Source organism: Neovison vison, chromosome 6 (assembly GCF_020171115.1).
Source record: "Neovison vison isolate M4711 chromosome 6, ASM_NN_V1, whole genome shotgun sequence".
Lineage (NCBI taxonomy): Eukaryota > Metazoa > Chordata > Mammalia > Carnivora > Mustelidae > Neogale > Neogale vison.
Genome location: NC_058096.1, coordinates 91877864 through 91892215, shown reverse-complemented (window position 1 = coordinate 91892215; position 14352 = coordinate 91877864). Strand labels below are relative to the sequence as shown.

At 36.1% G+C, this 14352-nt stretch overlaps 1 protein-coding gene across 2 annotated transcripts in view; it reads left to right on the top strand.

The window, feature by feature from the left end:
- ZBBX (zinc finger B-box domain containing) overlaps positions 1-14352 on the top strand; it is a 124186-nt gene that overhangs the window by 63268 nt on the left and 46566 nt on the right. For both annotated transcript variants that reach the window (XM_044255099.1, XM_044255098.1), the window contains exons 8-9: positions 3348-3522; positions 7940-8060. In XM_044255099.1, the coding sequence (XP_044111034.1) occupies positions 3348-3522; positions 7940-8060 (296 nt within the window). The remainder of the gene's footprint in view (positions 1-3347; positions 3523-7939; positions 8061-14352) is intronic.

The following is a 14352-nucleotide window of genomic DNA, read 5'->3' as shown; positions in this document are numbered from 1 at the left end:
AACACACACGGTCAAATTCTGCCTCTCTTTGGGTGGGTCCACAGGTGTGATTTTAACAACTGCTCTGTCATGGTGGTGTAAGTATTCTGGTTGGACATCACTGCTATCAACCCTTAGGTGAGCACCTGTACTCAGTGCCAAAGAGCAGTGGCTCTCTAGCTGTAATACATAAACATCAGAAGCACTGAGTGAGTTTGTTAAAATGTGACCTTTCTTCTAGAAAGTGGGGATATTAAACCATATCTTGCAAGGATACCATGTGGCTTAGAAGGATAATGAATATTATCCACTGAATTCCATATGCTCTTTCAAATTTCCTATTCCCTTCAGAATTGGGTAAAGTCATGTTAGGTTTTGAGTTTGAAGTGGCATATGAGAGAGTTCCGGGCTCAAACATTTGAAAGCTGATGTCTAGTCCTCTGATTTTTCCTATCCTGCCATTGCTGTGAGGAAGCCAAGTATTCCAAAAAACAGAGCTATAAAAAGCAGATCTCTTATATCTCTGACTCATTGGTTGGAAAGGAGCTGCTCTGGACACCTGCTGGAATCACTGCATGCTTAAACCATTTTGTATTAAGCACTGAGTTTCCAGTGCTTCTTCATTTGTGCAGCATACATACATATGTGCACTCACATTGTTTACTGGATACCTATAAATACCTTCCACAAACTCGGCACTTCTTTTCTTTCTCTTTTCCCTCCCTTCAACCCTCCCTCCCTTTCCTCCGTCCCTCCTTTCCTTCCTTCCTCCCTTTTTCAAGAGATAGAGAGTGTGAGTGGAGGGGGGGGAAGGACAAAGGGAGAGGGAGAAAGAAAATCTTAAGCAGACTCCATGCCCAGTGTAGAGCCCAACATAGGGTTTGATTCCATGACCCTGAGATCATGACCTGAGCCCAAATCAAGAGTTGGCCACTTACCAACTGAGCCTCACAGGTGACCCTAAAACTCAGTACTTTCGAACCAAATTTACCTCTCTCCCAAAACCTATCACTGTCACTGTTGATGACAGCCTATCTTCTTGCTTTTCAGGTGAGCCAAGAACCATCATGTTCTGTAGTCCTTTGTCTTCTTCCTCTGCACATCCAGTTGGTTACCATGTCTCATGCAGCTACTGTCTAAAAACTCACTTGAATACTTGGGTCCTTCTGTCCTTATTGGTCTTCCAAATATGGAAATTAGCTTTTGCTTGAAGTACAAAATGTTCATTACATGGAACCTGGATTTCATTCTCTCCCTTTCTAGAAGTCAATAATAATTCCAGTTTTATATGTATGTATTTCTTTATACAACTAATAATATGTTCAACGCTGCTCTGCAAATATGCTTTTTATAAAATGTTTTGATATTCACATAAGTACATTCTATAGCCTTCTCATTCTATATAGTGGTTATAAAACACCCTATTTATTAGACAAAAATGACTTTAAAATATAAGTTTAAATTTTAAAATTTCCACTGACCAGCATTTACATTATTTTGATCTTTTGTCAATTCAAAGTAGAATATAAAGAGTGATTTTGAAAAATATTTTTGCATATATATATGCAATATTCTTTGTGTATGTATATATATATATATATATATATATATATATACATGTTTGTGTATATATACATGTCATGTGTTTATAATGTTGATAGATATTACCAATTAGCTGTAGTATTTTAACTCGTTTCTTTGCATCCAAACTCACTATTCCTTAATTTCTCTTTCTCCCACACTACTATGTAGAAGTCTACAGTGACTTTGATTTTCCATTATGTGCAAGTTTAACTTCCTCTCTATGCAGCACGATCCTTCATGATCGGACACAAATTATATTTTCTCTTATCCTACTTTTTACCACTTCAGTGTAAACTACTAATGGCTCCATGCCACTGTGCTGTTTGACACTATGTTTTGGCATATATACCGTTCCCTCTCTCTGGAATACCATCCCTACCACTTTTTACCTGTAGAACTCCTGCTTATCTGAGTTAAATAACCTGTTTCTTGCACTTGTTTCTGTTGTGGACTTTTAAACCCATGTTTCTGCGGCCAGCAGCTGGCACAGTGACTTAAGATTCCCAAATGCCTTTGTTTATATTCAAAAATTTGGACACATATTTAATGCTCTTTTCTCAATTATACTCTAATGGTCTGCCTGTTTATTTTGTAATCAAGGGGTGAACACAGAGAACTCTACTTTTGTATCTAGAATATACACAATGGAGATTTAGCAATTTGATCAGTGTAGGTAAATCCACAATGCTAATTCAGCATTGGTGTGGACTTTATTTTGCCTTATTTTCCTAATTTGGCCATTTTCTCTGATCCTGTATATAACTACCAAATCCTACCTTTATTTTCTTCTGTGCATTCACAGTGAGCTTATATTTTGTGCTGAATTCATCCTTTCCTCTTATCATTATGCCAAGAAGCATGCGATGCCTCATATGCATTAATTAATTTGTTCATTCTTTCAACTAACTTTTAATGAGCACCTACTTTGTGCCAGGCAGTGCTCTTGGCACTGAGAAAAAGAAAAAATCCCTGATCTCATTACATTCTAATGGGGAGAGACAGGCAATAAACAAACAAACATGTAGACTAAATTAACACAGAGATGTTTTTCAGAGAAAAAGAGAGCAGGTAAGGGAATGGAAGGTGGGGGTAAAGGGGCTATATTTGTAGGGTCATCATTTGAACACAGACCAACTGTAATGAGTGGAACGGCTATGTGAAAATATGGAGGGAGGGTCACTCCAGGTACTGGATGCGGCTAGTGCAGGGCCCTTGAGTGAGAATGTGTTTTGTGGGCTCAGCACTAAGAATGTGAACATTCTTGATGAATGAAGAGGGGAATGAAGAGGGGAATTGAAGGAAGTGGAGTAAAAAGTCAGGGAAGTACATGGTCTGCAGAGCCTTGTAGGTCCTATTAGGAACTGGGGGTTTCAAAGAATCATTGGAAAGTTTTGAATATAGGAATGACATGATCAGATTCACATATTAAAAAAAAAAAAAACCTGCTCCCTCTGCCATGGGAAGTTTGCTGATAGCAGGTTGAAGTAGGAGGATTAGGTTCATGGCTATTGCCACTCCCCATGGGGAACACTGGTGAATAACATGATGATAAATCCTCAGTCATGCAGGCTCTAGTTTTAATAATTTTTGAAGGGACCATTTCTAATTGTCCATACTATTTTAAAGAAATCAGTAAAGCATATGCTTAAGTACAACTTAAAAAATTCCATTTTAAAGTTAAAAAGTAGTGTATGATTCAAAATGCCTAATAATTAATGCTACTTATATTTTAAGATAGGGAAATTTTAACAAAGCACACTTAGATGCACTTTTAATTGGTTTAGGTAGAAGTTCCAACCACAAAAAGAGCAGAGTGTTCACATTCAAAAGATAGGCTCCTCTGGGAAGGGTCATTTGATGAAGAAACTTCTGCCCAGTCCTTTCCGGAAACTTTAAATCAATGGAGAACTGGACATCAAGATGACAACGAGAAACAGAATTCACCTGCAGCAAAAGCAGGTACAGTTACTTTTATCAAATGAATGTTATAAAATAAAGCTGAATTTATCTTATTTATCTCCATTCTCTGTGAATAAAAATGCAGTGTTTAAAAACTGTTAGCATTAGGATAACAGTTTAATGTAACTCCTCAAAGGAGCATTCACTGTACAACCAAGGGTAAGTGGTTTAATATTTATAGAACCCTGACTTGAGCACTGGGGAGATTTGTGTTTGTTTCCTATGTAAATTCAGACTGTCAAATGAATGCAGAATTGGATGCTTTCAGCTCCCCCACTCCTGGCAGAACATTTTTCTCAGGACAACTGTTCCTTTATTGAACTGTATTTATATATAAAACAAGAGGATCTGTGAGATAGAGAAGTAAAGAATTTTTTGTATGTGTCTTGAAAAAATATAGTTCAAGGACCACTATGAACTTAAGGGGGAGAATTGATTTATCTTTTTTCCCCTCCTGCCCAAAGGAATATTTTTTATTTTTATTTTTCCTTGATAATTTTTGCACCCATATTCTAGACATTGAAGATTGGGTGACTGAGGCACATTCTGTTTCTGTTTTACGTTTCCCAGAATCTTTTGAGAGATATCATACTTCTTAAACTGTTTGATTAATTAATTTTATTTCTCAGAATCTTATAGAGACATCCAGTTGTTTTTCACTGAAAATAAAATGTGAGACAATGAATTTCAATCATGTATCTTTATTGACAAGATCCAATTTATTATTTTTACTTCATTTTTTTCCAGTGCAGGAATTCTCCTGATTATTCATTTTTTATATTTTTATTCTTTTTTTTATTCATTTTTAAACATTTTTTATAATTCCTGATGTCAAGGTGTCACATACCATTTTCCAATTAGAACTGGAATTTTTTCTAAATAATTTTCTCTTTGAAATATTTCCCTACCCTTGTTCATGCTGCATCAGTTTCATTATACTTCCAAGATTTAATTTATATACTCTCTTTGTAGCATGTATCTTAATATAATTCTCATTGACTATGTTATTTTGTGTGTTTTTTATTTGAAATTTCAAATTTTGATGTATTTTTTATTTTTTAGCTCTGAACGGGAAAAGTCTTCTATACAAATACCTTTTGATTGTCTACTTTAAAAGACTTTAATAAAGGGACAGATATGATAAATCAGATGAGATCAGAGAAGAAAAAAACTGGTTTTCATAGTGGTGATAACTATATTATTAGAATAACATAATGATTATTTTGCATGATTTTATTATTACAAAAATTTAACCAAGAAGAAAATGAGAATAACCTAATTCAACCATCTAATCAATGTTAACATGTAGTACGTTTTTCAATAGACACAGTTGCACCATCATGCACAGGTATAAATGGGGTGTCACTATGAATGCTATTTGCGACTTTTTTGCTTAGATTCTATCATGGACAACGTTACATATAAATACAGTTATATGTCATCATTTATAACTGTTGCATAATACTCTGTATGCCAAGATTTACTTAATCAGGATTTTATTGATGGATATTTTGCTTCTAATTCTCACTATGGTAAAAATAAGTTATAATGACCATCTTAGCTCTTTGTGTACTGGTACAATTACCTTAAAATAATTTTTAAATGTAGAAATACTGTGTCAGTGATTGCTGTAGAGAAATCATTAAGATGAGGATTTCTGTTGATATGATATGTGATTTTTCTTGCCCCAGAGTATTGTATATATGACTGTGGGTGTACCATATGTATATGTTTGTCAATATTTTTCTTTTCCTGACATATTAAGTAGATAGAAAAGAACATTTACAAAATTTGTGTAGATTCTGGAGAAAAACAAAGCAGTAAGCACCTGTTCTCTCTCTTCTTTCCTCCTCTCTAAGAGATTGTCACTAACTTAGATTCTGTATTTTTCATTTAAAAAAGATTTCCTTATAGTTTACTGTATTTTGTGTATCTCTAAATAATATGTTAAATTTGCATTATTTGAATATTATGTAAGTGGAAAGCTAGCATATATATTCTTTTGCAGCCTGTTTCACTCACTATTATTTACTAAACTTTACCCACGAAGATGTGCATAGTTGTATTTTATTCATTTTTACTGCTTAATATTCTTCTGTTATAGGAAATTACCACCATTTACCTGTTTAAATGTTGATGGGTTTGGGGTTGATTCCTATTTTGCCATTATAAACAATGCTGGTATGAATATCTTTGTATAGGTCTCCTGGTACACATGCACACGTTTCTAGGATGTCTTTTCCTGGGAGTGGAATAATTGGATCATAGGCTGCATATGTCTTTGACTATACTAGATAAAACTGAATTATTTACCAAAGTATTTGTATCAGTTTATACTCCCACCAGTAGATAAGCAGTTTGGTTACCTCCCATTATCACCAATGTTTTATCAGATTTTAAAATTTTTGCTGCTCTGATAGACATGAAATGACATATTTACATTGTGTAACTCATTACAAGTGATACTGAGTATTTTTTATATGCTTCTTGGCCATTTAACTTAGTAACATGCTTTGAATTTTCAAGTTTTCTAGTTATTTGTTATTGACTTTAAAAAAATATATTTATTTTTTATTTGACAGAGAGTATGAGCCGGGGGAGGGGCAAAGGGAGAGGTAGAGGGAGAAGCAGACTCCCCACTGAAGATGGAGCATGACTTGTGGGACTAGTTCCCAGGACCCTGGAATCATGACCTGAGCTGAAGGCAGATGTTTAACCAGCTGAGCCACCTTGGTTCCCCTCTGTTATTGATTTCTAACTTCATTTCATTTTAAGTGAACTCCAAAGTCTCGTCTCCTTCAGTGTGAAAGGCACATACTTACAGTGGCCTAGAAGTTTCAGTGTAATTTCAAGTCTATCATCTCTGTGATCTCACCTCCTGTTATTCTCCTTTTGGATTGTTCTGTTTCAGCTACACTGGCTGGCTGACTGTTCCTCCAACACCTACTCCAACACATCAAAACATACGTTTACCTTAAGAATTTGGCACTGTCTATTGAGAAAAACACCCACCATCCCATCAGTATGAATACTGGGGCATCTCACACAAATTCTCTCACAAAAGGTAGCCAGAGACCCATGAAAAAATGCCATCAAACTAAAACCCAAGTTATGAGGCTTATGTGGCACTTTTCAGAGAGACATGTTTCATAGAACCATGTGTCCTAGAATTGTTTTCTATAAGCAATTCTAAACAAGGGCTACCCTTTTAAATGCATTAAACAGGTAAGAGTCTGCTTCCATTAATATCACTAATCTATTTGCCAGTAGGTTCAGTTATTAACATATTCACAAGCAGATTAACTCAGGTTACCCACTGACTTTATTTCCAGGGGATGTACCCTTGGTAATGGGAGAAGAGTGAATCACAGGCCAGATGCTTTATCCCCTTCCTCCTCATCAGCTGATAGATCTGGGAGTTATCTCTCAAGCAGAGTGGCTCCTCTTTATGCCTAGTCAGAGAAAAAAGTGAGTCTTCATTTTTAGTTTCAGATTTCCTATCAAGACATATTTTGTTTGGCACTGCAAAGGAGGACCCGTAGTGGAGGGATCTCCTTTTGCTCACAGGTTAGTGCATTCTGGAGTGTTTCTCAGAGCTTCCTCCAATCGCTTTCTTCGACAAAGCTCCACTTTTAGGGGAAGAATATGGGTAGTGTGACTTGAATTCTTTTGGTTCTTTCTATTGCTGGCATTTGGCTGTTCTGGAAGCTAATCTTTAAAGGCTGTGGGGTATGAAGTTGGAACTAGTTGGAACTAGTTCTCTAGTTTCAGCCTTCAAAACTAATTTTTCTCTTCCTTACTGCTTCCCTTTCTTCTTCAGAAGTTTTTCTCCTCCTCTTATGGTCAGTTTGGAGAGAGGGATAGTATCCAAGAAGGTGGAGATACTGGTAATTCTGGATTTACACTGCTTTCTTTCCCAGAAATCTCCATCAGTTTTAAATATCTCTGAATAGTGGTTTTAATTTAGTAGTACTTCAGAAATATCTTAAGCATCTGGAAGTGAATTGCCATGTAGATATAAATTCATGAAGACAGTTGTCTCCTCCAGATGCCATTCTGAGTTATTTATTTTCTGTTTCCCATAATGTGTAAATATTATTGTCAGTGGCTATGATACATACCTTTATGTGTCTTCGCATTTATAGAATATATAATGAATCTGTTCGTATTTATCATTGAAAAGAATTGGTTCCTTTTAAAAACCTTATGAATCATAAGATTCTTTCATTTCAAGGGATTATTGAAGAAAACTGTAGTCATTTAATAAATCACTAATAGTTAACATTTTTCATTAATTAAGCCTAGAACTATTGACTACAAAGCATATTTGCTTCAAAAATGGTGAGTTTTGTATCTTGAGAGATTTAATTTATAAATTAGTTTACATTAATTTTGTACATTATATTTATTTTTATAGACTCATTGGAAGAAAGTGAAGTACAAACTAATCTGAAAATTTGGAGAGAACCACTCAATATTGAATTTAAAGAAGACAGTCTATCCTATATGGAAAAGTTATGGCTTAAAAAACACAGGAGGTATTTTATGAAGCTTTGCATTATTAATAAGAAATATAAATGCTATTTATGTTCCTGACTTGTGTGACATGCTTTTTTGTAGCAATTATATATGTGTGCTTCACATTTGCGTAAATAATTTTAAAACAATATTAAATCCCTGTGAAGCTTCTTCTATTCTAATAAGAATTTAAATTTTATTTATGTATGTTATATACCATTAATTTAGAGTTTGCTAGGAGAAATGCAAATATGTATGTGAAAAAAAGGTACAAATATGGTATAGAATTTAAGAACGATAGCAAAAATGTGTAATGAACCATTATTTTGAAAAGGTATTACTCTTATTTTTTTACATTAGCATAAACTTTTGAGGCTCTACTTTTTAGAATCTACTTTTAAGTTAATTAGACTTTTAATAGTATAGCTTTATTAATAATATTCAGTTATTTTACTCAAAGGCTATGTCATTAGATGTGCCATTTCATCAATTGTTCAACAGTTAAATTGTTAAATCTCAGACCAGAATTATGATTGAGTACATGCTAGAGTCATTCACATTTTTATGATCAAATAAGATCCATATTGGGAGGTACCTTTAAAGTCTCACTTTTTCGTATAGCAGGGCTGCTCACACTTTATTGTGCCTGTGAATCACTGGCAGACTGGTAAAGTACAGATTCTTCTTCAGTAGGTCTGGGTGGGACCTGACACTCTGCATTTCTGAATTTCTAACAGCTCCCAGGTGGTACTAGTGTGGGTAATTCTGGTCTCTGAACTGCATTTTGAGGACCAATGTGTTGGAGTACCAATATGTTGAAGGTACCTGAGGAATGGTCATCAAGCTCTTGCTTCACCTTCAATCATATGAAACTCTCCCCTGAGATGGCACATTCCATCTTTGGAACTTTCTGCCTGCTGTCGTATCTTCTAGTGAGCTGTAATTTGTGTCTGACTGGTTTCCAAACATGGTCTCAACCCTACCAGTTAAGCCAGTATAGAGCAAGTTGAATTCTTCCTTTCCATGGCATTCCTTTGGATTTTTGAAGTCAACCCTCATATCTTCCTGGAGGCTTTTGTTTGATGATAGGTTACTATCTACTTCCATGCCCCTTTAATTGTTTTTCATGTGACATATTTAATTTTTTTTTTAGATTTTGAAATAAGGCATACCAAGGAGTTGTAAAACAATATTAACATTTCCCACATATCATTCCTTCAGCTTTCCATAATGGCGACATCTTACATAACCATAGTGCATGTGTCAAAACCAAGAAATTAACTTTGATACAATATTATTAATCAAACTACAGACTTTATTTGGATTTCACCAGTTTTTCCATTGTTATCCTTATTCCACTTCAGGAACCACATTGCCTTTTTTTTTTTTTATTATTCTTTCTTAATAATAGCTCCTTATCCATTACACTTCCTTAGTCTTTCCTTCTTTTTCCAGACCCTGACATTTTCCAAGAGTACTTTCCAGGTGTTTCATAGGATATACTCAATTTGGATATGTCTGGTTTTTGTTTTTTTTTCATAATTAGATTGAGGTTGTACATTTTGAGGAAGGATAACACAGAGAGGATGTGCCCTTCTTAGTGTGTGGTATCACATAATTATAGTGTCAGTATATCTTAATACCAGCATGTTAACTTTGAGCCCATGGTTAATGCGGTGCTCACCGAGTTCCTCCACTGCATACTCACTCTTTTCACTTTGTAAATAAAGTTTTGGGCTGTTACACAGAGTAACAGGTAGCTTCTGAACACAAACATTCGCATTTCAGTTTTTAATGATGGAAAGTCCAAGAAAAAGTTGCCTGCAGATTCGGTGTCTGGAGGGAGCCAGCTTTTTGATTCACGGATGGCAGCCTTCTCTGTGTCCTTCCGCGACAGAATGGCTAGGGGGCGCTCTCAGGTCTCTTTTGTAAGGGCATTAATCCATTAATGAGAGCTCTGTTCTCATGAAGCCATCACCCCTAAAGGGTCCACATCCTAATATTATCACTTTGGGGTTAAGATTGCAACATATGAACCATTCTGAACATAGCTCAGCCTTGCTCCCTACAAGGTTCATCAGTCCTCTCACATGCAAAATATATTCATTGCATCCTAAAAGCTCCTAAATTTTCACTTCTTCTAGTATCAACTTAAGTCCAAAGTCTCATCTAAATACATCTAAATCAGATATGGATAAGATTCAATGTGTGATTCATTCTGAGGCAAATTTCTAACTGTGCACCTATGAAATCAAACACATTATGTGCTTCTAAAATATAATGGTGGGACAGGCATGGGATAAATATTTCCATTCCAAAAAAGAGAAATAGGGTATAAGAAAGGAGTAGCAGGTTCTAAGCAAGTCTGAAATCCAACAGGGCAAATTCTATAAAACCTTAAGTCTTGAGAATTATCCTCTTCATTGGTGTTATGTACTCCAAGGCCCATTGGGGTGAAGGTTCCACCTTCCAGACACACTAGAATGGGGGTCCTGCCTTCCAGACACACTAAGGAGTGCCCCCATAGCTATGCTGTGCTGGGGCTGGGGCTCCCAAGGCATTGGGTGTCTCTACCTCCATGGTTTTGGGTGGTCCCATTCCTATGATGGCCCTGTGTGGGGTCACATCTTGTGGCTCCCTTGGGCTAAAATCATGTGGCATTTCTAGGTTGGGGTTATAGGGGATTCCTTACCCTCATAGTTTCACCGGGCATTGCCCCAACAGGTGTTCTTGGCTGTGTGGCCTGGAGCTTTCTGTGCCTGCAATTGGGGGGATAGCCCTGATGATTTTTGAATTGCCTTTGGAGGTCATTTTTCCATTGTTTCTGATAAAAGCCACAACTTCTATCTGGGTGATCCTGATTAATCTCCATTTCAGATGGCCCTTTGGCCATTTACTTCTTGTTCTCGCCTGAATAGGCCCTCTCATTCTTTTTCAATATATATATTTTGAGAATATTCCAAATATTTAAGTTTGCTTATATTTTGGTTAATAATTCTGTCTTTAAGTCATTTCTTCCTTCTTACTTTTTACTATGAGCAGTCAAGAGAAACCAAGCCTCCTCTTCAACACTTTGTTTAGAAATCGCCTCAGCCACAGAACTAATTTCATCACTCATAAGTTCTACTTTAAATAAAACACCAGGACAAAGACACAGTTTTGCCAAGTTCTTTGCTACTTTATTAATGAAAATTGCCTTTCCTTTAGTATCCAATAATATGTTCCTTATTTCCATTTGGTATCTCAGTAAAATGGCACTTAACCATCCATATTTCTACTGACACTTTGTTCAGGATTCCTTAGGTATTCCTTAGGGAGACTGAGGCTTTTCCTCTGTTCTCCTCTTTTTGAGTCCTCACCAAAATTGTCTTTAAAGTGCTTTCATAACACTATAGTTTTTTTTTTTTTCCAGTATGAACTTTAAACCTCTTTCAGCCTCTACCCATCAATGAGTTCCAAGGCTGCTTCTACATTTTTAGCAGCATCCAACTTCTGGTACCAATTTCTGTCTTTGTGCATTTGGGATGTTGAAACAGAATATCATAAACTGAGGTGCCTTATAAACAACCATTATTTCTCAGAGTTCTGGAGGTTGGAAGTCCAAGATCAAGATACTGGCAGACTCAGGGACACCTTGGTGGTTGTTGGCTAGGTATTGGCCTTTGGTTCAGGTCATGATCCCAGGGTCCTGGGATTCAGTCCCACATGGGGCTCCCTGCTCAGTAGGGAGCTTGCTTCTCCCTCTGCATGCCACTCTCTCTCTTTTTCTCTCACAAATAAATAAACCCAATTAAAAAAAAAAGATACTGGCAGAATCAGAGTCTAGTGATAGCTTGCCTTGTGGCTCATAGGCTCTTTTTGCTGTGTTCCTACATTGCTCTTTTGGACCTCTTCTATAAGGGCATCAGTCCCACGTGGGGGCTGTACTTTCATAACTTACCTCCCAAAGAACCACCTCTTAGTGCCATCATATTGATGTTAGTATGTCAGCATATGAATTTTGGGAGGGGGCATAGTCACATCATAATAACTAATACAGGTTTTAGGGGAGATACCGTGAGATGATATAAAATGCTGTTTTTCCTTAAACTTTCCACTACTAATATTAGTATATCAGTGGATTTTGCCAGAAGCAGAATATCTGGGGATTTTCTATTTCCTTCATTTCTTCTATATTTACTAATTAGAATCCTTCAAGGAAGAATATTCCTTCCCCCTTCCATTTATTTATTCTGTTTATTTGTGTAGTCTCCTGGATATGTGTTTTATTTTTTGGATTAATATCCCATACTATTGTTATTTATTTTGTGACTCAAATGGTTCTTATCTTGACCACTGAGAGCTGATTTAGTTTGACTCCTCTCTGTTTTCAATGTGGTCTCATCTCTTTTTGTTTGTTGGTTGACTTGCTTGTAACATCTCTTTATTTTTCTGACACTCAAGATACATTTCTGTGCCCTAGGCCAGAAATAATTTTTCCAAATAATCTTGATTCCTTTTTTTTTTTTAAATTGATTCAGAAACCAAGATCTGGATTATAGGTATGCTCATGGTTACAAAGGTACCACAGAGCCTAGGTCTTCTCAGAGAACATGTAGGAAATATATGTAGGTATACTTACCTACTATAAACATACAGCCAAATTTATTTTTGTATCTATCTACCTGAGTATTTGTTAAAGTAAACGTGAGTGTACTCATATCTCTGACTCAAAACCAGCATCACATTCTCCCTTTGCTTATTTGTAGTTTCTTTCACCTACAGTAAGAATCCTGGCTTTCATTATCTATTATATATTTATTCCTTTATCATCCTGTGTGTATGTATATAAATATGTATATAGTATACCACTATATATGTGTGTGTGTATGTATATATATATATATTACACTACTTCACACTTTTGTGTGCAGTGCTTTTTATCTTTAGCCCACAGTATACAGTCCAAATCTTTTCCTTCAAAGTTGCTGAGGCCATGGCCCTCATTTCTTTCCCACCTCCTTTAGAGTAGTTCTGCCATTCATTTGGTTATGTCCAAATGCTGAGTACTTTTTAAAATTTGAAGAGCATAAACTCGTATATGATTCTGTGGGTTTTTACAAATGCCTGGAGTCAAGTGTTCACCATAGTACCAAACAGCACATGTTCCATTGCCCCAAATTTCCTTTTGCTTCCCCTTTGTATTTAACCCTTCTTCCCCAACACGTGGCAACTTGCCTTTTTCTGAATGTCATGTAAATGAGAGCACACAATATGTAGCCTTTTGTGTCCTTTACTTAGCAAAATGCATTTAAGAGTCATCTGTGTTCTTCAGTGAATCAAAATACTCCCCGTAATTGGGGGAGAATTTCATCATCCTGATGTACGGTTTATCCATTAATCTGTTGAAGAACATTTCTAGTTTTTTGGCAATTATGACCCAATCTGTTAGAAACATTTACAAATAAGCTTTTGTTTGAATGTAAGTTTTTAATTCCCTGGGTAAATACCTGAGACTGGGATGGCGAGATCATATGGTAAGTGCATGTTTACCTTTATAAGAAACTGTCAGACCATTTCTGCAAAGCACCTGCACAATTTGGGTCCTTTCTCACAATGTGTAAATTCTGGCCACTCTCCATCTTTGCCAGTGCCTGGTAATTTCAGGGTTGTTTGCTTGTTTTTTCGTGTGTTTGGTGGTGGTCATTTTCATAGGTCTATAGTTGTATCCCCTTGTGGTTTACGTGGCAGGGTATTTAAGTTCATTCATATACTCTTCTGATTATTCCTGTACAACTGCTGTCCAAGCTGTCTATATTTCTTATAAAGTGTAATTCCCATAATAGTTTTTTTCGTATGAAACTCAGTAGTGTGTACCTGTCATTTCGTCAGTCTTCGATAAATATCTGTTCAAATTTTGAGGAAAATCTGGTGAGGTAGTCTTATTTTATTTTATTTTATTTTATTTATTTATTTTTTGAGGTAGTCTTATTTTAAAAGATGTTTACCCTTGGGGCGCCTGGGTGGCTCAGTGGGTTAAAGCCTCTGCCTTCAGCTCAGGTCATGATCCTAGTATCCTTGCTTGGATCGAGTCCTGCTTCGGGCTCTCTGCTCAGCAGGGAGCCTGCTTTCCTCTCTCTCTCTGCCTGCTTCTCGGCCTACTTGTGATCTCTGTCTGTCAAATAAATAATAAATAAAATCTTTAAAAAAAAAAGATGCTTACCCTTTATTTATGTGGCATGATCTTTCAAATAAGAATTGGTGCTAGGGTCCCAGTATCCAGAGTACAGACCTAGGTCACTGACTACCTAGTTGTTTATTCATGGGCAAATC